The sequence below is a fragment of the Bos taurus genome, chromosome 20 (genome assembly GCF_002263795.3).
Source record: "Bos taurus isolate L1 Dominette 01449 registration number 42190680 breed Hereford chromosome 20, ARS-UCD2.0, whole genome shotgun sequence".
NCBI classification, from domain to species: domain Eukaryota; kingdom Metazoa; phylum Chordata; class Mammalia; order Artiodactyla; family Bovidae; genus Bos; species Bos taurus.
The window spans coordinates 13,037,979-13,061,381 of NC_037347.1; the positions used below are offsets into that span (position 1 = coordinate 13,037,979).

At 45.9% G+C, this 23,403-nt stretch overlaps 1 protein-coding gene across 6 annotated transcripts in view; it reads right to left on the reverse strand.

The window, feature by feature from the left end:
* The window catches only part of MAST4 (microtubule associated serine/threonine kinase family member 4), a 618,443-nt gene extending 595,503 nt beyond the window's left edge, over positions 1-22,940 (reverse strand). For all 6 annotated transcript variants that reach the window (XM_059878864.1, XM_024981445.2, XM_024981444.2 and 3 more), the window contains exon 1: positions 22,324-22,940. In XM_059878864.1, coding sequence (XP_059734847.1) covers positions 22,324-22,665 — 342 coding nt within the window. In that variant the 5' untranslated portion in view covers positions 22,666-22,940. The remainder of the gene's footprint in view (positions 1-22,323) is intronic.
* Between the last annotated feature and the right edge of the window lie 463 nt (positions 22,941-23,403).

The window sequence follows — 23,403 nt, forward strand, 5'->3', positions numbered from 1 at the left end:
CCCAGCCTGGTACTCTGTGACGACCTAGAGGGGAGGGATGCGGCGAACGGAGGGAGGCCCAAGAGGGAGAGGAGGTATGCACAACCATGGCTGATTCTCACTGTTGTACAGCAGAAACCTACACAACGCTGTAATGGAAAAAAAAAATTTTAGTTAAAAAAAAAATCTGCTTTGAGCCCCATTCTGAATCGCTCCCCTTTGACAAGCGGACATGGAACGAATGTGAAAACCTTACGCTCTGTACCCACCTACAGTCATCAAGCTAAAGTGAGGGGGTTCTATCCCGGAGTTCTTTTCAGATTAGTCTTTCAGGACCAGCACCCATTTCAGAGCTTCCCTTAAGTTGCAAAGTTTTCTCCATGTGTTTATTTATTCAAAGACTTATTGCACACGGGAGGCAGCTGCTGAGGCTGTGCAAATGAATAAGGCAGGGCCTCTGCTCTCGTGGAGCTCGAAGTGTGTTGAGGGCAGTGCAGGCCGGTGAGTGACACCAAGTGCCAGAAGCCACGCACATGCCAGGAGGGCAAAGGGGACGCACGAAGGGAGCTCTCAATGCCTTATCTGGTCTGTCTGCACAAATCCCACACTATTTTAGTAAAATCACACAGAAGGACAGGACCAAGAAATATATGGGGTAGTAGCTTCCCTGATGGCTCATCGGGCTACCCCAGTGGTTCAGTAGTAAAGAATTCACCTGCAATGCAGGAGTCACAGGAGAGGGGGGTTCATTCACAGGGTTGGGAAGATCCCCTGGAGGAGGGCATGGCAACCCACTGCAGTATTCTTGCCTGGAGAATCCCACGGACAGAGGAGCCTGGTGGGCTACAGCCCATAGGGTCGCAAAGGGTCGGACACGACTGAATCAGCTTAGCACACATGCGGCGTTTCAATCCAGGAACCTATGTTTGGATCATGGGTACGGCGGGTCTGAGACCTCAATTTACAAAGTTAGACGTACCAAAACAAACAAACAAAACAACCACTCTTTTCTTGAAGTCAAATTAATTTCAATTCCAAAGCCCACGGTCAAGAAACTTATCCCTCAGAGCAGTTCCTGCAATGTGGCACCGAGGGGGGCCTGCCACGCTGGGTGCTCATGCTCGGCCAGCACCCAAGGGCCCTGGAAAGCCAGCCTGCCCGTACTGCCATGCCCACAGGTACCCCAGGATCTTTGCCAAAGCAGGAAGCTCAGGTGTTTAAGTTGTAGAGCTCCCAGGCCCCACCCAGGGGCCAGTGGGTCAGGCTGCCACCAAAGATCATGAACCCCACCCCCGGTACCCCACCCACCCTGACCCCTTTTCCCAATTCAGGCAATCTGCTTCCTGTCTCCCTGTCCTCGCTGGAAAACCATCCTCCAGGCCAGGACACACAGTGTTCTCTATTTCTTAGCCACAGACTGAGAAGAACCTGTTCTTCCAACTGCTTCAGTTTTCTATCCCCAAGGCAATGAATTACCACTGTCCCAGTTTCCACTTAAAACATCAGAGAAGAAAAGCAAAAAGCAAAACAGAGGTTTAAAAGCTTAAAAAAAAAAAGATTTCCCTGTCATAGGTGACCCCCTCTAACAGAGCATCACAAAAGATGACTTGTCTTCAGCTGTATAGATAGATGCACCTCCCACAAGACAGGTCCCCACGTCTCTTCCTACCTGTGGACCCTGAGAGGTTCCTTCCTCCCCAAATCACCGTCCCAGCAGCCCCTTCCTGCTTGGAGGTGTGCGAAGTACCATGTCTTTTCGGCACAAAAGAAGTCTGCCAGCTCAAAGAACAGGAGCCTCTAAGAGTGAGAAAGTTGGGGTCCCTTGCGTGGTCTTCCTTCTGCAGCACAGAAAACCTCCAACAAGATTTGCTTCATAGCTTAATCTAAGATTGGGATCTCACTGCCCTCCTTAAGAGTCAAAGAAATCTAGACACCCAGACACCTTTCCTTGAGGGCAAACCAACTTCTTGATTTCATCGGCCAGATGATGCAAGGTTTATAGGACTAGCTGCTACCCTCTCAATCATCTCATGCATCACCCAGGCTGTCTGCAGGCTGCGGGTGAAGAGTGAATATTTAGTTTTCAGAGTTGAGATTAATAGCATAGTTGTAACTGTAAATTTCAAAAGTCCAGAGCATACACACTGTGGTTAGAATAAAAATAACTGGGACAGAGAATCTTTGAAGAAATCATGGAACTGGCCAGACAGGCACCCGGGGCTCACAGGCTGCTTTCTTCGTTATTTTTCCTGAGGGAAAAGTGAAGGGGAAGATGTGCTGGGCCAGGAAAGAGGGGGTGGGGCTAAAAGCTGCTTCATCTGGGAGCTTCAAGTTAATTATAAAAGCAGAACTAATCTCAACCTCCCACCTTTGCCTGGCCATACGTAAGTAACACCACCTCTAAGTTCTCCCCACTAATGCCATAAACTCATTTTTCCAGCTCCCCAGCCGTGCAACTTTGCAGCTTTTGCCAGCAGCCTCCATGTCACACATGGCCCCCACTGGTAGACCTCATTGACTAGCTAGCACCCATTAAGTCACAGGTGAAGGAATTTTCCCCTATGCCTGCAGATTCCTGAAGGAGACAGATAAAGTCCCAAGGGACTTTGCAACAGTGTCCTTTAACCTCGGTAGGTTCACTTCCCTGCTGCTGCTGCTGCTAAGTCGCTTCAGTTGTGTCCGACTCTGTGCGACCCCATGGACAGCAGCCCACCAGGCTCCTCTGTCCACGGGATTCTCCAGGCAAGAACACTGGAGTGGGTTGCCATTTCCTTTTCTCCAAAGCATGCATGCATGCATGCATGCAAAGTTGCTTCAGTCATGTCTGACTCTGTGCGACCCCATGGACAGCAGCCCACCAGGCTCCTCTGTCCACGGGATTCTCCAGGCAAGAATACTGGAGTGGGTTGCCATTTCCTTCTCCATTCACTTCCCTCCGCACCTGCAAACACGGGGAACTAGTTACCCTGGCAGCACCCAAGGGCCCTGGAAACCCAGCATGTCTGTGTCATCATGCCCACAGGTGTGTGAGGCTTGGAGACACCACCTTTTATAAAAATCACAGGCTCCGCCTCATAAGACCAGTTGGTCTGTAGATGCCTGAGGATCTCAAGCAAGTCCACATGGCTCCAAGGACTCAGGAAGCTGCCAGGGCACAAGCTGCCATGGCCATTAGGCAAGTCCTCCACTGTGCAGGGGGCTCTGGTCCAATTAAGGCCACTGCTGCTACTACTAAGTCACTTCAGTCGTGTCCGACTCTGTGCGACCCCATAGATGGCAGCCCACCAGGTTCCCCGGTCCCTGGGATTCTCCAGGCAAGAACATGGAGTGGGTTACCATTTCCTTCTCCGATGCATGAAAGTGAAAAGTGAAAGTGAAATCGCTCAGTCGTGTTCAACTCTCAGCTACCCCATGGACTGCAGCCCACCAGGCTCCTCCGTCCATGGGATTTTCCAGGCAAGCGTACTGGAGTGGGGTGCCATTGCCTTCTCTGAATTAAGGCCACGATTCCTGCCAAAGACCCAGAGGGTGAGAGCATATCCTTCAAGATTTTCAAGTGTACTTTGAAGAAAAGAAGAAGAAGATTGAAGGAGTATTTGAAATTCCAGCTGGGCTCAAAACGCCATTGCTCTCAAAACTTGGTAAATTTCAACTACTGAGTAACCAAAAGATACCCAAGCAAAGAAAGTGCTATTTTCAAGAAATAGCACCAAAAACGGCTTACCTGGTAAATTCACACCCAACATGCCTTCTCCCTAAACTTCCTTCACAACAAACAAGCTTGTTAAAACAGTTATTAAAAAAGTATTAGTTGGAAATATTGCTCAGTTATCTAGGGAAATATTAAGCTTAAAGAAGTACTTTTTTTTTTTAGTACTCTTGATTAGAAAGTTATGAAGCCATAAATAAGCTGATATTAGAGAAAAATACTACAATTCCAGTAGTATATGTTTACCAGTAATTTAAAATTACAGCAAGAGTAAACCATAAACAAACGGGAAAAAAAAATCAACTGCCAATTACCACTCCTTCTAAATATTACCACTTTTAAAGAGACAAGACTTTCCTAAGACTACAGCTGTATCTGCTGAACATACTGGACAGGGCAAATCCTTTAATCTGACACAAGCACTTTTTCTTTCCGACCTTTGCATCTTCAAGGGCACCAGGAAAGCCTGCTCCCAGATACATCCCACCATGTTGCTGATTCTGTGCTCGGCGCCCTTCCCATTCACACTTTTGCTTGCTGAAATGTGCACCGTTTCGCTTGCTGAAAGGGCAACTCACTCTGCCTGTGCTTGGCCTCCTAACCTGACTGACTGCGGCATTAGGCACTGACCAGATTTCTTAGCGCTTTTACATCTCCTGTCCCTCCCACTGCTAACTCCTACAGAGCTTCAAGAACAGCAGGGCTCACTAAAACCTCTGGATTCGGCCAAGGAAACCCTGCATTTTCACACACGGAGGGTTAGCTGCAGCCTGGATACCAGGGAGGAGTCCTCACCTTCAACAAGAGCGTCTTCACCAGCACCTACTGTTGCCACATCATGCTAACATTAACGCCCTTACTTCTTCTAGGACTTGCGTCCACCCATCCAATACTTTAACAAGACCTCTTTCTCTGCTTCTCACGGATGCAGGCCAACAGGCAAAGGAAAGAAAGAAACACTGCAAAAAAAAGCGCAAGAGAGAGACCTAAGAAGAAATGGACTTGGCTCAGCTTCCTTGCCACTCTGGACTTTAATAATACCAGATCTATAGCTCCACTGTCAGTCTGGATTAAAAGGAGACCCACACAGAAAACATACCGTATTCAAGCTCTACTCTTCTAGAATATCCTAAGTGAGCAGCTGTTTGAACCACATCAAACTGAAAGCTGCCCCCCCTCCAAGTCAAATGAGTGTGATTGCCCAAGAAGACTCTGTTAATGCTTTAAAAGTCATCCGTCCATATTGCAAGTTTAGAAAATTTTAAGCCCCCATGAAACTTAAAAAAACTACATCTTAGTGGCAATTTCAGTATATAATCTGCCACTTTTCATTCAAGCCCACAGAGAAAGCAACAGCAGCAGTAATTAAATTTACATCCTTAGATGTCCTTAAGTGTCAAAATAAATTTCTACAAACCACAGGTAATGGTATCTGAACAATTTCACAACAGTGCCCATCTGATTACAGGTTTCTTGGGAGTATAAAGTGAGTACCCAGGATGTTTCTCAGCAGGGCTTCCATCTAGCATCATGAAATCACCTGGTAAACCTATATTTATCATTTTTCAAAAATCTGTGTTTCATTTTCCTTTTAATTACCACAAATGATCTCCAAAGGGACATTTAGAGAGGCTCTGATGACATTATCCTCATTGCTGGAACCTGGCTATAAATTATTTGGAGGGGGGCCTTCACCCCCACTTTTTAAAAAAATCACACTAATTCTATAGCTCAGTCTTAACCTTTGCGTGAAGGGAGGGGAGAGAAAACAAAGAAAAACAGCAGTTTATGGCACCATGAAGAAAACCATCATACAGGTGCCGTGAAACAGCTACCACTCCTCAACTCTGGATTTGGGTCCTGGGTAAAACGGCCTTAAAATACACATTCAAGTGTAAAGCTCCAATGGAACAAGAATATGTGGCAATTATTTAAAGCCTCATCTACAAGATGTATCAATCCTATTACCTGAGTTAAACTAAAAGAACAAGCATGGGAGAATGCCCACACTTGTCTTTTTGATGACAGCCATCCTAACAGGCATAAGATGATATTTACCACCTTCTGCCTTAAATTCTGAGCCTTGACAGGCTTCCTCCATTAGAACTGAGCTGAAAAGTGGCAGGAGATAATGCTTCGGGTTAAAATAATCTGCCCCAATATGGGAAGGAGTCTAGGGCATCATATGGGTGTCCTAAAGACAAAGAGAAATCATTACCACACCTTCAGGACGATACCCAGAGCCACCAAGTGGCTACAGCAGAGGCTGAGCATGTGGATTCTCCCTCCCCCAGCTCAACTTTCACTAACACAGAAGGGAGTTAGTGAAGGGAGGGCAGGGCCCTCATCCAGGCAATCAGATGTTGAGAACTAATGTTCAGTCACTAAGTCGTGACTCTGCAACCCCATGGACTGTAGCCCACCAGGCTCCTCTGTCCATGGAACTCTCCAGGCTAGAATACTGGAGTGGGTTGCCATTACCTACTCCAGGGGATCTTCCCAACCCAGGGATCAAACCTTCGTCTCCTGCATTACAGGCAAATTCTTTACCACCTAAGTCACTAGGGAAGCCCTAGAAACCAAATCACCATTTAAAACATCTCTATGGAACTTCACACTCCAAGCTCCAACTGAATCCCAAAAGCTCAGGCTAACAGCTTAGAAGTGCCAGCCTCTGGTTTGAAGAAAATAAAAAAAACACTGGTAAATGTAATTTCTCCTGATAGATTCTAATTTACCTTCACAAACAAACTTTAGTCCACTACATGGGGTGGGTGGCTAAGATCCAGAACAGTACAGGAGGGCCCTGGCTGGCCTGGGTAGCTGTGCTTAGCTGATCAGTTGAGTCTGACCCCCTGTGACCCCATGGTCTCCTCTGTCCATGGGGATTCTCCAGGCAAGAATACTGGAGTGAATTGCCATGCCCTCCTCCAGGGGATCTCCCCAACCCAGGGATTGGACACTAGTCTCCTGCAATGCAGGCAGATTCTTCACCATCTGAGCCACAAGGGAAGCCCAATAATCCTGGAGTGGGTAGCCTACCCATTCTCCAGGGGATTTTCCTGACCCAGGAACTGAACCAGGGTCTCCTGCATTGCAGGTAAATTCTTCACCAGCTAAGCTACCAGGGAAGCCTGCTGGGGAAGCTAAGGACCATATAAATCTTTTAAATTTAAGAATGATTGTTTTAAAAACCAAAGATTTCTGGTCTAGATAGGCTTGTGACAGGATGTATGGCCCAGAGTAATTCCAGACAGGAAACCCAAGTCTTTTCTGTTTGGAGCCTACTGTAATAAGCAGATTCTGCTACTGAACTAAGAATCTGCAGATGCTCTTCTGCAATCAGCCCCTGAAAGTCAGCACTAAAAACCATCATTTCACCTACATCAGTAATTCCTGGTGCACACAACAGTATGGTACTTAGTGCATCAAGAAAAATACAAGACTGGCCCTGTTACACAGAGTCCAATTCCTCTGCAGGGCTTGGGAGGTAAGAGCACCCTCAACATGTATTCATGATGACCAACAGAAACATACCAAATAATTTTAAAAGATGCACAAAAGCAGATTTGTCAAAAGACAAATGTGAATGAACAGTTCTGTAACAAATTATATACTGATGACAACTTTAAAATGTTAAATCAAAGTTTCTGTAGTAAGAGGAAACAACAACAACAAAAAAAATGGGGGCTGGAAAGGACCACCTTTCATCCTATGTGAACTCCATGGGTTAATATCTCACCTAGCCAGGAGCAGAGGCACAGCTCAGAACTCCTAACTTCTCCACCAACACTCATCTAGTCCTGACAAAGTCGCCAGAATTTCTGACGTTTCTACTGACAGCCGTTTATCCTGAGCACCAGTGAGTACAGCCCAGTACCACTGTTAAAATTAAGGCTAGTTGTCAAAATGTCAACAGCAATTAAAATAATTCCTTGAAACATCTGGCCAAAAATGGCTCAGAGTTACAAGTGTGGTTGTAATGAACAACTTGGCAGAATACAGTTTCCCAATGCTAACAGCAAAATAAGACTCAGTTTAATGTCAAAAACTTTTCATTTGTTGAAACCCACTCAGCAAATTAAACCTATGATCTTGGGTTTTAGGCTACCAGTTAAATCTTCATACAGCATGGCTCATAGTTTCATTGAGTTAGACAAGGCTGTGGTCCATGTGATCAGATTGGTTAGTTTTTTGTGATTGTGGTTTTCATTTTGTCTGCCCTCTGATGGAGAAGGATAAGAGGCTTAAAGTGGAAGCTTCCTGATGGGAGAGCCTGACTGAGGGGAAAACTGGGTCTTGTTCGGATGGGTGGGGCCATGCTCAGTAAATCTTTAATCCAGTTTTCTGTTGAAGGGCAGGGCTGTGCTCCCTCTCTGCTGTTTGACCTGAGGCCAAACTATGGTGGAGGCAATGAAGATAATGGTGACCTTCAAAAGGTCCCATGCACACACTGCTGCCCTCAGGGCCCCCAACCCTGCAGCAAGCCACGGCCAACCCACATCTCTGCCAGAGACTCCTGGACACTCACAGCCAAGTCTGGGTCAGTCTCCTGTGGGGTCACTGCTCCTTTCTCCTGGGTCCTGGTGCATACAAGCTTTTGTTTGTGCCCTCCAAGAGTCTGTTTCCCCAGTCCTGTGTAGGTTCTGGTGGCTCTATGGTGAGGTTAATGGCAACCCCCTCAAAGAGGGTTTATGCCATACCCAGGTCTACTGGACCCAGAGCCCCTGCAGCAGTCCACTGCTGACCCATACATCAGCAAGAGACACTCAAACACAGTTCTGGCTCAGTCTCTGGGTCCTGGTGTGCACACGGTTTGTTTGAGCCCTCCGAGCGTCTCTGGCAGGTATGGGGTTTGATTCTAAACACAATTTCACCCTTCGTACCATCTTGCTGGGGCTTCTCCTTTGCCCTTGGATGTGAAGTATCTTTTTGGTGGGTTCCAACATTCTCCTATTGATGGTTGTTCAGCAGCAAGTTGTAATTTTGGAGTTATTGCAGGGGAGGATGAATGCACGTCCTTCTACTCCGCCATCTTTATCCTTTGCCTAACTCAATGAAACTGTAAGCAATGCTGTGTATGACCACCCAAGACAGACAGGTCATGGAGGAGAGTTCTGACAAAATGTGGTCAACTGGAGAAGGGAATGGAAAACCACTTCAGTATTCTTGCCTTGAGAACCTCATGAACAGTATGAAAAGGCAAAAAGATAGGACAGTGAAAGATGAACTCTCCAGGACAATAGGTGCCCATTGTGCTACTGGAGATCAGAGGAGAAATAACTCCAGAAAGAATGAAGAGATGGACCGAGAGCAAAACAACACCCATTTGTGGATGTGACTGGTAATGGAAGTAAAGTCTGCTGCTGTAAAGAACAATATTGCATAGGAACCTGGAATGTCAGGTCCATCAATCAAGGCAAATTGGAAGTGGTCAGACAGGAGATGGCAAGAGTGAACATCAACATCTTAGGAATCAGAGAACTAAAATGGACTGGAATAGGTCAATTTATCTGAGATGACCATTATATCTACAACCGTGGGCAAGAATCCCTTAGAAGAAATGGAGTAGCTATCATAGTCAACAAAAGAGTCCAAAATGCAGTACTTGGAGGCAATCTCAAAAATGACAAAATGATCTCTGTTCGTTTCCAAGGCAAACCATTCAATATCACTGTAATCCAAGTCTATGCCCCAATCAGTAATGCTGAATAAGCTGAGGTTGAATGGTTCTATGAAGACCTACAAGGCCTTCTAGAAATAACACCAAAAAAGGATGTCCTTTGCATTACAGGGGACTGGGATACAAAAGTAGGAAGTGAAGAGATACCTGGAGTAACAGGCAAATTTGGCATTGGAGTACAAAATGAAGCAGGGCAAAGGCTAACAGAATTTCACCAAGAGAACGCATTGGTCATAGCAAACACCCTCTTCCAACAACACAAGAGAAGACTCTACACATGGACATCACCAGATAGTCAACACCGAAATCAAATTGATTATATTCTTTGCAGCTAAAGATGGAGAAGCCCTATACAGTCAACAAAAATAAGACTGGGAGCTGACTGTGGCTCAAGTCGTGAGCGCCTTATTGCCAGATTCAGACTCAAATTGAAAAGTAGGGAAAACCACTAGGTCATTCAGGTATGACCTAAATCAAATCCCTCACGATTATACAGTGGAAGTGACAAACAGATTCAAGGGATTAGATCTGATAGACAAAGTGCCTGAAGAACTATGGACGGAGGTTCATGACACTGTACAGGAGGCAGTGATCAAAACCATCCCCAAGGGAAAAAAAAAAATGCAAAAAGGCAAAATGGTGGTCTGAGAAGGCCTTACAAATAGCTGAGAGAAAAAGAGAAGTGAAAGGCAAAGGAAAGACAAACCCATTTGAATGCAGAGTTCCAAAGAATAGCAAGGAAAATAAGAAAGCCTTTTTCAGTGACCAGTGCAAAGAAATAGAGGAAAACAATAGAATGGGAAAGACTACAGATCTCTTCAAGAAAACTAGAGATACCAAGGGAACATTTCATGCAAAGATGGGCACAATAAAGCACAGAAATGGTATGGACCTAACAAAAGCATAAGTTATTACGAAGAGGTGGAAAGAATACACATAAGAACTATACAAAAAAGATCTTCATGATCCAGAAAACCACAGTGGTGTGATCAGTCACTTAGAGCCAGACATCCTGGAATGCGAACTCAGGTGGGCCTTAGGAAGCATCACTATGAACAAAGCTAGTGGAGGTGATGGAATTCCAGTTGAGCTATTTCAAATCCTGAAAGATGCTGTGAAAGTGCTGCACTCAATATGCCAGCAAATTTGGAAAACTCAGCAGTGGCCACAGGTCTGGGAAAGGTCTGTTTTCATTCCAAGACCAAAGAAAGGCAATGCCAAAGAATGTTCAAACTGCTGCACAATTGCACTCATCTTATACGCTAGTAAAGTAATGGTCAAAATTCTCCAAGTCAGTCTTCAACAGTACATGAGCCGAGAACTTCCCGATGTTCAAGCTGGATTTAGAAAAGGCAGAGGAAGCAGAGATTAAATTGCCAATGTCCGTTGGATCATCAAAAAAGCAAGAGACTTCCACAAAAACATCTACTTCTGCTTTATTGACCATGCCAAAGCCTTTGACTCTGTGGATCACAACAAACTGTGGCAAATTCTTCACGAGATGGGAATACCAGACCATCTGACCTGCCTCCTGAGAAATCTGTTTGCAGGTTAAGAAGCAACAGTTAGAACTGGACATGGAACAACAGACTAGTTCCAAATCATGAAAGAAGTATGTCAAGGCTGTATATTGTCACCTGCTTATTTAACTTATATTCAGAGTACATCATGCTAAATGCTGGGCTGGATGAAGCACAAGCTGGAATCAAGGTTGCTGGGAGAAATATCAGCAACCTCAGATATGCAATTGACACCACCATTATGGCAGAAAGTGAAGAAGAACTAAAGAGCCTCTTGATGAAAGTGAAAGAGGAGAGTGAAAAAGTTAGCTTAAAACTAAACATTCAGAAAACTAAAATCATAGCATCTGGTCCCATCACTTCACGGCAAACAGAAGGGGAAGCAATGGAAACAGTGAGAGACTTTATTTTGGGGGAGTGCTCCAAAATCACTGTAGATGGTGACTACAGCCATGAAATTAAAAGATGCTTGCTCATTGGAAGAAAAGCTATGACCAACCTAGACAGCATATTAAAAAGCAGAGATATCACTTTGCCAAGAAAGGTCTATATAGTCAAAGATATGGTTTTTCCAGTAGTCATGTATGGGTATGAGAGTTGGACTATAAAGAAAGCTGAGCACCGAAAAACTAATGCTTTTGAACTGTGGTGTTGGAAAAGACTCTTGAGAGTCCCTTGGACTGCAAGGAGATCCAATCAGTCCATCCTAAATAAAATCAGTCCCAAATATTCATTGGAAGGACTGATGCTGAAGCTGAAACTCCAATACTTTGGCCACCTAATGCAAAGAACTGACTCATTGGAAAAGATCCTGATGCTGGGAAAGTTTAAGGCAGGAGGAGAAGGGGACGACAGAGGATGAGATGGCTGGACGGCATCACCGACTCGATGGACATGAGTTTGAGTAAGCTCTGGGAGTTGGTGATGGACTGGGAACCCTGGCATGCTGCAGTCCATGGGGTCGCAAAGAGTTGGACACGACTGACTGAACTGAACTAAATCTTCACCCTGACCTTTAAAGTTCTTTAGACACTTAAACTCTTAATGCTGAATGCACAGGACATATAGTGGGTAATAATAAAGCACTGCCCCCAAATTTCCACTGAGGCACATTGTGTGTCAAGACATCATTCTGAGTGTTTTACATGCATTTACTCAATGTTTGCCAAAGTCTTTTTAAGCTTAATTGACAATTCAATTGGCCCACACTACCATACTGGCTAAGTGACCCTCTCAACATCATACAGTCTAGTGGGAGAGAGACAGAGAAACTATTAACTACACGACAAGAAGCTGTGTGTACAAAATGAGAATGAGAGAACAGTTGAAATAGTATCAGGAAAGGCTGTGAAAACTGCTCAGTACTGTACAAATATTAACAATATATACATGATCTGGCATAACCCAGGAGCAAAGATAATGAAGCAAAGCTCTCAGAAGAAAAAGTGCTTTGCTAACTCCAACTTCTAAAGTTAAAGAAATCAAGATCATCTACTTTCATTAATAGCACACTCAATTTTATACTTTCAACTACTTCTTATGCACTTTTCCCATCTTCAGAAGGCTTTGAAGATGACTGATAGCCAAAGTGAGATCCCTAAAGCATTATAATATGCCTAATCGCTAAAAAGAAAAGCTAGCTTGTTCATCACAAAATAAGGCAGAAAATCCACATCTAGAAATTATAAGAAAAAAGGTAAACAACAAAGTGAGAACAAAAGAGCTTTTCAGTTAATTTTTAGTGAATCATGAGATTGAGTAACCAAAAAAAGTCTCTCCCCCAAATATTCTGTTTAAACAAAGGTTTTACGACAGTCTTCCAACCAAAGTGATCTGTGCTGTTCTTTTTAAAATGCTGATGACTAAGCTATAGGTAGGAAGGGGCTGAAAGAAACAGGGATGAATTAGAACACAGAATGACAGGTAACATAACACACAGAAAGTGATGACTCAAATAATTTTAAAGGAATTTAAAACAGCATGACAGTACCAGGTTGCACAACTGTCACACTGTTTCTCTACTAATCTAACTCTTCCCAACAGGACTTATTCTATAACGTTAAAACTATTGCCGTCAGCTTTCTCCAGGTAGAAATGTTTTCATTTAAAAAATGGAATTCTTAAAAAGTCAAAGTGACACTGACATTATAATAAAGAAAACTTAGAGAGTTCACAGTTAGCATTTCCATGTTCTCTCTTGTCCTAATAGAGACTCTGCATCAGGGCTAGGACCCACCATCACCAGGGATTAAAGTGAGTCCTGAAGGCAATGGCACCCCACTCCAGTACTCTTGCCTGGAAAATCCCATGGACGGAGGGGCCTGGTAGGCTGCAGTCCACGGGGTCGCTAGGAGTCGGACATGACTGAGCGACTTCACTTTCACTTTTCACTTTCATGCATTGGAGAAGGAAATGGCAATCCACTCCAGTGTTCTTGCCTGGAGAATCCCAGGGATGGGGGAGCCTGGTGGGCTGCCGTCTATGGGGTCACACAGAGTCGGATACGACTGAAGCGACTTAGCAGCAACAGCAGCAAAAGGTCTCAAGAGGCCATTTTGAACCATACTCCTCTTCCCAGCCAACAATGAACTGGGGTAGCTTATAGGCAAACAGTGTTTGTAGAACAACAACAACAACAAAAATTTTCAAAGTGGTACATGAAATAAAACATACAAAAGTAAAATTTCAACAATATATAAAGTATCAAAACGTAACAGGGAAAGAAGATAAGTCTTTCCTTACGTGACCAGCAGTTTTTCTCGTTCTCCTTTACTCTCTCATGCTCACATATGCTCGCTGAGTCTTTAAGACCACGCTGGCTTAACCTAGCAATCTGACTTACTCGTCTCATAAGAGGCAGAACAGGAAGGTGGGCATTTTCTTGGGTCTTCCTGATTTGTACTCTACTGACTTGAGATGAGTCAGAAGTTCTCCTTAAGTAAAACTTCTCAATGATCCTTTCCCTCCAAGCAAACATTCGGGATTGCCCTTTTATCTGGAGCTGCTCTCTTCATGGCTGCATCTAGGTGAGGAGCCTGGGAGCTGCCCTTTTAAACGGAGAAGCCTGGGCTGATGACGACTTTAGTTACGACTCAGGTGCTTTCAATTAAGCACTCGCTCCATTCTAGTTGCATTTTTTAAATTGAAAAACTAAAACTAGCTAAATAAAACTAAAGGAGTGGCAAAGCAAATTCTGTGAGTTTGAGTGTCCAGGAGCTGGACACATTCCTATGGAGCCAATTTATTCATCAAGAACCTCTTTGTGAAATTAATCATTTCAAACCTTTATACATAAAATGAACTTCGTCACAACTGCATTCTATTTCAATATCTTAATGCAGTTTACCTAGCAATGATTGCCCTAAGAAGCAATTGTGAATCTGTAATTTCTGAGAATATAAGTCTCAAGGGCAGCGTGCAGCGACATAAGATTTTAACCACCGACTTTAACTTGATTTTACTTTATTTCCCTATCACTGGTGAGGCACTGGGACCCTTCCTGCATTTGAAGGTACATCCATCTCTGCATAAAGAAATGCCTGATAAAAAAATGTTAACACTGGAACCCCAAGGTATGATGATCTTATTATTTTTTGTTTGTTTTTAAAACAAACTTGGAAAGGCACAAAATCATCTACCAGAAGCTACCTACCTAACTGCTCAGCTTATTAAAAAAAGTAGCTGAGCAAGTCTTAAGTCAGAGGCCAAAATGCCCACACCTGAGATGAGTTTCAAATGTATATTCTGCTACCCACACTAAAGTGGGCATTCCTGTGAGTCGCTGGCCACTGAAAACACCCCCAAATACAAAGTCAAGAACATTATAATTAAGTTTTCATTTTCCACACCATAGCCTATGAAATTAGTTAAGAAAAGAAAGCCAATTTGTCATTATCCCCAGCCTCCCCTCTACCAAACCCTGCCCCCAATATCAGTACAAAGCATTAGAGCTGAAATGTTCAGTGGAAGTAGTATCATAATCAAAAGTATATGGACTGTGTCCAACAGGAGAATTGATGGGCCAGCAAGAGTGCAGGCATAGGGTACAAATTTATCAGCTGCTTCAGAGACACATGTACCTGGTTATGAATTCAAATCATTAAATAAGAAGTGAACTTTTTCATTAAAAGAAGTTGGAGAAGCAAGGAGAAATTCCACACAAGTTCTATACACTTAAATGTATGTGTATGTGTACCGCTGACCACGGTCCTGAACTGACGTTTCACATTTAGGGAAGGGTGTTCTTTCCTAGGAGTTTCCCCAGAGGCTTAGCAGTAAAGAAGCCAGCCTCCAACATAAGAGACCCAGGTTCAATCCCTGGGTCAGAAAGATCCCCTGGAGAAGGGAACAGCTACCCGTTCTAGTATTCTTGCCTGGAGAATCCCACGGACAGAGCAGCCTGGCAGGCTGCAGCTCATAGGCTGTCAGACATGACTGAAGCAAACTGAGCATGCATGCATGCATTTCTCTCCTAAGCCTGACTTAGGAAAGAAATGCATTGACACGTGACTACTGTCCAATCCTTCCCAGGAATTCTGAAGGTGTGAGAGAAAAGGACAAAAAGGGGGAAAGAAATAAGTGCCCACAAGCTGCTGGAGAAAGAGATTTCTGCTTGACTGTATTTGATCTTATGCTCTACCCCAAAATAATAGGACCCAATAAGAAATATCTGATTAATACCAGACTAAATAGAGGCACAAAGGGCACAATCAGCCTTGAACAGAGTGATGGAAAGCTGTGTAAATGTCAACCTAAACAGGTACACGGGGCAGAGCACCAGGCTGGTGGAAGGGAAGCCACCTGCATTCACTGCACCAGTATTTATCTGAGTTATAGCAAAAGTGGATCCTAGGTTTTTGCAATTTTGCCTTAAAAAATTGAAATGTTTACAATGCTCCAAAGGGATGAAAGAGACTTTTAAGTTCTTGCATTTTTAACAGTTCTATCTCATTTCTAACAGATTCCTCTCTGTGAAGTTGGGGGTGGGGGTGGCCCCTGGAACACCTGCCCCTCCACCCAATTCTTATATGAACCAAAGTTGGCTTCCAGAAAATCATTTCATTTCCTTGTCACTCTCTTCTCAGCCCCCAATCATCACAAAGTACCGGGTCATGTCACCAGCCTCACCACATGGCTGACATGCTGCCTTCTGACTAACTTCCTGGGCTGAGTTAGTAATTTACATGTTCACAGAGTCTTTGAGGACATCATTTAATAAGTGATCACTAACAGCAGGTTCCAGGAGCAAAAGAGAGATCGTGTCTTACAGAAGAGTTAATGAACCATAGTCCATAAAGCTTTGCTATTAGTATATCGTAAGAAACGCTGTGTCCATGAAATTAAAAGTGATCCCTATGTTACACATCTACCTACTCATGAATGAAAGGGCCTCCCAGAACCATCGGCAAACCATGCTGGCAGCACAATCCATCAGGGAAGGGACGTCCAGGTGCTGATTATTCCTGGCTATGGCGCTGACATTCTGCATAAACCAGCTTTTCCGCACTCAGTCATACTAGCAAACGCCATCATGGAATGCACACTGTATGTCAGGAATCGTGCTGGGACCCCTATATAAAATTCTCGTAACAACCCTCTGCAGTAAATACTAGCATGTCCCTTTTACAGAGAAGGAAACAGTCTCGGTATTAATAACTGTTCCAAAGGCACACAGCCTAGAAGTGGCTGAACCGGGTCATTCGTCTATATACCCTTAGGCCCTACAGACCCTGACCCCAGGGCAGGGAACGCTGGCGGCTGGTCTGAAGCGATGGTGAAGGGGAGCACAAGTCCTTCCCGGGCATCACCATAAAATACGCGACCTTGTTCATAAATGACCTACGGTATCTTTCATCTCAAAAGGACAATTATTTATTCTTAGATATACAAGGGCATGTATACCAACACATACACACATGCACGCGCGTGCGCACACACACACACACACACACAACCTCATTCAGTCTTCTCTAACACCAAGCCACCTGGTTACGGATCCTTCTCATTGAGAGAACTTTTCTACCAGGATTCTCCCCACAGTTTGCCATCTTCACAGCCTGCCCTCTAATGCGCACTCACCCCCTTCTTCACAGGGGCAAAAACACAAACCGCTGGGCTGCAACACCATATTCAATCAGTGTGAGCGAACAGATGGTCAGCCTTTGTCACTGGCTCCAAAACACTGGTGGATTGACATTTCCTAGAACACCTCAGACCTGGGGTGGAAAAGGCAAAAGCCTTGTTTCCCTGACGCTGACCCTTCCTTCTCTCGGAACATGCAGGCAAACTAGCCAGATTCTCAGAACGTGTGTTATTAGCTCACAGACACCGCACTTCCCATGGCCAGAGAATCTCACGCCACCTCTGGGCAATCACCCCTTATTTTCACCTCAGGTCGATGGCCCCTGCAACTGACTGTGGAAACGAGCATTTGCAAGGCCCTCTTCTCAGTCTCCATTCATCACTAAAGGTTTTCCTTCAATAGATCCTAGTCTTAAGCCAACACTGCAGACACGAAGGTGTTCTCTTGAACAGACCTAAACTCATTTCCCGTTCCATTTCCTGTGTGTTTACATGGATTCCTGAGCTCCACTTTCCATCAACATGCCGTTTACTAAGGTGCCATCTTCTTAGGTTGTCAGCTCCCAGGTAACCTGGAACATTTCAACCAGCTGCACTGCAGCATCAACAGGTGGGCTCCACACTGCCTGACCTCCGGGAATACCAGTCTGATTGAGTCATTTCCTTGCTTCAAACCCTTCAGTGTGCTCCCAGGGCCTCAGAATAAAGTCCAAAGCCCATGCATGACCCAGCCACTGCTTCTCTCTCCCACATGCCCTGATGCCAGGCCCTTCTCTGCTTCATGCACACATGCAGATGTCTCTTAGCCCCTAGACCCTCAAGCTCTCTCTGCTACCCACATTACTCTATCGCTTCCCTTCTCCAATAACTTCCCAGGAAGGCAGTTCCCACCTCCCAGGTGAGAAGAGGTATAAACTCCCTCGCTGCCTGTTCCCCATCTACCTATCACCTTGGAAATCAATTACTGAAGAGTCATGAGTTTTGGGAGTATCTCCCCCACTAGACTAGAAGCTTCGTGAGGTCAAGACTATCTCTGTCTTGCCCACCTTCATATCTTCAGCACCCAGGGTGCTGCTTCTCAGGCGTCAGACTCAGCATACGTTGGCTGTCTGCTGTCTGATGCTGTAAACCTGTGACTCTTATTGAATCAGGGAGTCAAAGACAAGACTCAATGATAAATGTGTCAAGATTTACGCACTACTTTTTTTTAAATTATGTAGCTGCTGTGATTCATAAAATATCAATTCCCTGAAAAGCTTCACTGAACTCATGGCTGCTGTTTTACTAGTTATTCTCTTCACCAATGAAGTCTAGACATTCATCTATGCATGATATTAAAAGCAGTCTCCAAGCTCAGATCATTAATAGAACACTTAAACAACAGCCCCTAATTGTGCCTATTGTTAATAGGGGCAACTATTTTCCCCCGCTTGGCAGTAAAGTAAATCCTTTAGGGTAGCAAAGTATGAATGAAACGCTTTATATTGAGCTGAAAATCCTTTTAGCTACTAAGCCTTTTTTCTACCATGCTAAGAATCCCTGAAAGTTTCAAGCTCTAACACACACAGTGAAAAGCAGAGGTAACGCACAAGTCCTTGCACAGGCATTGTGAATGGATCCTCACTGATTTGACTTCCTTCAAAATTTACCTGGAAAAACTGCTCGTAATATTTTCACTGGGATCCATGAGGCTTTTTTTTTTTTTAATATATATATATAAGAAATCTAGAGGTTTAAGCATAATTCACAACAAAAGAATACTCATATGGTCACTCCAGTCAAATGTGCAACTGTTTTCAAAGATGTATTTTCCTCTCTCATTCAAAATATATGTACTGAGCCTCCACTAATGTATAAGAAGCACTGGGCTAACATACAAAGACAAAATTCCTGGCCTCAGGAGTTCACTGACACACAACGGGCAGCACTGAGTACTTTATGAGGGTCAGCACAGGTGCTCTGAGAAGGGACAGGGCAGAGATATGCCTGAGAGCAGATCGCAGAAATGTGGTTAGAGGGACACTCCAATTTCGCTCATTGTGACTACTCAAAACACAGCCTGTTACCCTCAACTTGCAGAGACCCCGAAGTCCACAGGTTTGGGGAATCAAGGGGAAAGTCAAAGGCACTTTATTCAAACAAAAAACCATACACCATCTCTCTCATGTGTTTGATTATTAGATACATGAAAATTACAACTGTTGTCATGTTAAACTATTGTTTTTTAGACATCAAAAGCTAAAAGGGTTGATGTAAGTCTATGAGACTTTGTAAGTTTACACAAATACTGACAATAAGATAAAATATGAAGTAGTTCAAACACTGCTGATATTACTAGCGTATGCTGCTGCTACTAAGTCGCTTCAGTCGTGTCCGACTCTTTGCGACCCCATGGACTGCAGCCTACCAGGCTCCTCTGTCCATGGGATTTTCCAGGCAAGAGTACTGGAGTGGGGTGCCATCACCTTCTCCGCTAGTGTATGCAAGCAGCTTTAATAAAGGTGCACTAAAAATTAGCACTGCAATCATACACTAAGAAATTTAATTTTGCTGCTTTTTAAAAATTGATGCAATAAGTGATGAAAAAAAATTTTGGAAAACAGTGATTATCCCAAGCTAGACATACAATTTTTAAATCTAAATGAATCTTCTTCCATTTTATGGGTTTCACTTAAGCCTTTTAAAGGCTTTATACTCAGTACCTTGCTATTGCCTAACTAACACTACACTAACTGTGCCTTGCCATAATACATCTGATACAAATAAAAACTGTTTCCCAGCTTGTACTAACACAATGGTAATAAACAGAAAAGCCACAGCCTTCGGTCCTCTGAAAGTAGGGAGCAGATTAATTATGCATAAATAAAATAAGCCAGCCCAAACTTGTACGTCCTTTCACAACATTTTTAATCACAAATGAACCGGAAAAATTAATATTCACTTAGTATTCAATTCTAGATACTATGCTAGGATTAAATTAGGTGGCATGTATAAAATGCCAAATGACTCTACTATTATCATTTCCATTTAAGAGGGGGAAAATCAGGCCTTACATCAGTGGAGGAGTCCACACCCCACATACAGTTAAGGTGGCAGAGCTGGAAATCAAACCCACACCTTTCTACCAAACTGAGACTGTGTAACCCAGTATTCCTCACTCAACCCACTAGAATGGTATTTATGATGATGCCTGTTTCCTGAGGAGAGGATGGAGAGCTTTCATTAGGTTCTCAAAGAGACCCACTGCACCCCCTCAAAGGGGGGCCCCCCTGCACCAGTGTAAGAGTCAGAAAATGTGCACTGGACTTCAACCCCTGCCACAAAGACTATCATTTCTCTACTCCACAGTTTCAGTCTTGCTTTAAAATTCTCAGAGCAAGTCAAGATTTCCACTCCTGGACAATTTCCAGCATCCCCTGCCACAGGTTAAGTTACACAATAAATTGCAATACTGTATCACTTTACATCCAATTGAGACTTCACAAATACTGACCAATGTTATTTAGTCATTCCACTTTTCAAAATGTGTTTCAATCAACCAATCCTCACTGCAGTGCCTGTGAAATAAGCTATCATTATATCCACTTCCAAGAAAATAAAACACTGTCACCCTGAGGCCAAGCAATAAACCAGCTACAGGATCCCGATCAAAAGTAAGAAGTTCCCGTCTTCCTCTGCCTGGGATCTGCAAGACCTTGTTATGTATCATGAAGCATACTCCCAGCCTCCCAGAAAACACAGGGCATCTAATTGTACCACCTTCTCTACCAATGGCAACACTATATTGGAATCTAATAGTATTAATAAATCATTAAGTTGGGTCATATCCCCAGGTAGCTCTGTGACAGGTGTGGTGCTCAGCTTAACTCTTGGTACTCTGTTCTTAGGATCAATCTGAACTTTGGATCCATCTGAACTTTGGATCCATCCTAAAGTCCTGATCAAAAAAGGGGAGTGTTTGTGTGACAATAAACTTTACCTTGAAGTTCACTAGTTATACCCCTCACTTTACAGATTATTAAACTGACCTCCGAGGAATCAACTCATCCGAGGTCTCACAGTTCAGGAGCACAGGCAGTTCTAGGAAACAGACCTCCAGACCCCCATCCAGGATCTCCACGCTCCACCAGGCATTGGGGAATGGGTCCTGGTTACTGCCAGAGGGTTGGCCAACCACTAAGGTTTGCTCCATCTCTGCTGGGCTAGGACTTGACTCTTCTCATTCTGTACCAGATCCAGTCTTTGCCTGCAGGCTGGCGTCCCCAGGAGGCTACTGTCAGACCACTGGCCTCAGTCTGCATGTGCTGAGGAGCAAAGACAATTACTTACTAAAGCTAACCCCGTCAGACAGAAGGAAAATACAACTCTGGCTCTGAGGAACTAACTTCCGAAGGAGGCGGTTCTGTTGGGGTAATGTTCTATTTATGGCCCTGCCTGATCAAGATGACTTCCCCACAAGAAACGTCCAAAGCAAACAATCAAAGATACCAAGAATCTTATGCTTCCGTAATTGTCCTCCCAAGACAGGAAAAAGCCAGAGAAAACAGGCGGGAGGACACCAAGTCACGGTCTCGATGTATCAGGACGCGACCCACAAGTTTCACACAAATATTCTTCCAAGAAACCAGGGTGGACGAATAAACCAGGATGGACACAGTCTCCAGAAGAAGGGGCTGCATTCCCTATTCAGTCTGGCGACCGGCACGCATCTGGACACCCCGGAACGAGTCCAAATGGGAGATGCAGAAGCTCAGTTCAGCGCTGCCAGCCCAGAGCTAGGAGTCCCCCTCTCTCGAAGAACCGACGCCGGGAGAACAGCCAAAATCACCCTTCCGCGATCCTGGGGCGGATGCCACCGAAACCCGCAGCGCAACTTCGCGGGTACTGCCACCAACTGCCCCCCACCCCCACACACCCACTCTACTCTCACACCCATCCCTTCGCCCCATTCCCCTGTGCCCAAGCGCTACGGCGCAAAGCAACGCCCACTTCGGAGAAGGAAGTCTTAGTTGTGGGGACAAACCAGGTGGTCAGCGTCACATCCATTCACACACCCAGCGGAGCAAATCCAGACCTGAAGGAGTTTGCTGCTTTGATACTGTATAAGCACACTGTCAGCCAGCACATGTACACGAACACACACACACACACAAGTGACAGCCACTGGGAAACCAATGACCCACAGCGAGGCTCCTAACTGTCATTACCCGGGGCACGGCGCACAGCACCTGGGGTCCCTTCCCAGCTCCATGCCCCAGTGCGCACTGCCCACCACTCGCGTGCGGGGTAGAGAGCTGGGGTCGCCTGGCAGCCCGGACCAGAGGGGTCGAGGTGGGGAAGGCGGGGCCCACCTCCTCGTCCTGCTCCTCCTGGGACGCGCTGCTGCCCCGGGGCGCGGGTGGCGCGGCTCCTCCCGGGCGCGGCGGCGGCGCTGAGACTCCACGCTCCGGCACCGAGAGCGCCGGAGCCCACGCGGCGGCCGGCCGAGCTCCACCCGGCGGCGGCGGCGGCGGCTGCTCGCGGGAGAAGCCAGGCTCCCCTTCCTCCGACAGAGTTTCCGAGCCCGAGGAGGACTCCGCCGAGGAAGCGCCGGGCGAGGACTCGGCAGCCACCGCAGGGGCGGGAGTCGGAGCACCGTGACTGCTGCAGCCGCGGGGCACTGGCTCAGGCGCCTCCGAAACTTTCTCCCCCATTTCCCTCTCGGACCCAAAGTGCGGCCCGAGGGGCGGCGGGGGCGAGGCGCGCACTCAGCGCCTCCCGGGGAAGCCGCGAGCTGCTGGGCTCCGGCTTGCTCTCGCTGCTGCTCCCGGGCTGCGGGGAGCCCCGCCGGTGACTACATGGCCGCGGCCGGACCGCCGGAGCCTGCAGCCAAGTTAGCAGCCGCCCGGGCCTGGCGGCTGACGGGAGCTCCCCGGCGAGGAGACATGCCAGTCCCGGTCCGCACTCAGCTCCACAGTCCTCCGACTCTGCGCCGGAGCCGCCGGGACTGCGGCTTCTCCGGCAAAACCTGCCTCTGGGACCGAACGGGGCCGGCGAAAGAGACGGGCAGCAGGGGGAGCCAATGGCAGGACAGGCGCCCCGGTGGGCGGAGGCTACGGCGCCTCAGGCGCACCGTCGTCAGGTAGGGGAGGCGGGGCCGAGGCTTGGGCTGCGGGGTCCCGCCTGAGCTCCCCCAGCCCCGGGGACCCGAGGGAGACCCCCGGCCCTGGAGGGTTGCAGTGGAGCCCGGAATCCGAGCCGAAGGCTGGGACTCTGAATTTAGCCAAGGAGTGGCTGGAGGTCCTGGGAACCCCAGGGGGAAAGGAGATGGCCGAGGAGGGCAGTGCAGCCTTGGAGAACTGGACTTTGTTTCGAAAAAGTGGAATCCAGGAAACTGACCAGAAGGAGAAGTAGCGGGCTTTAGGGGTAAAAGGAAACACAAACAGTCACGC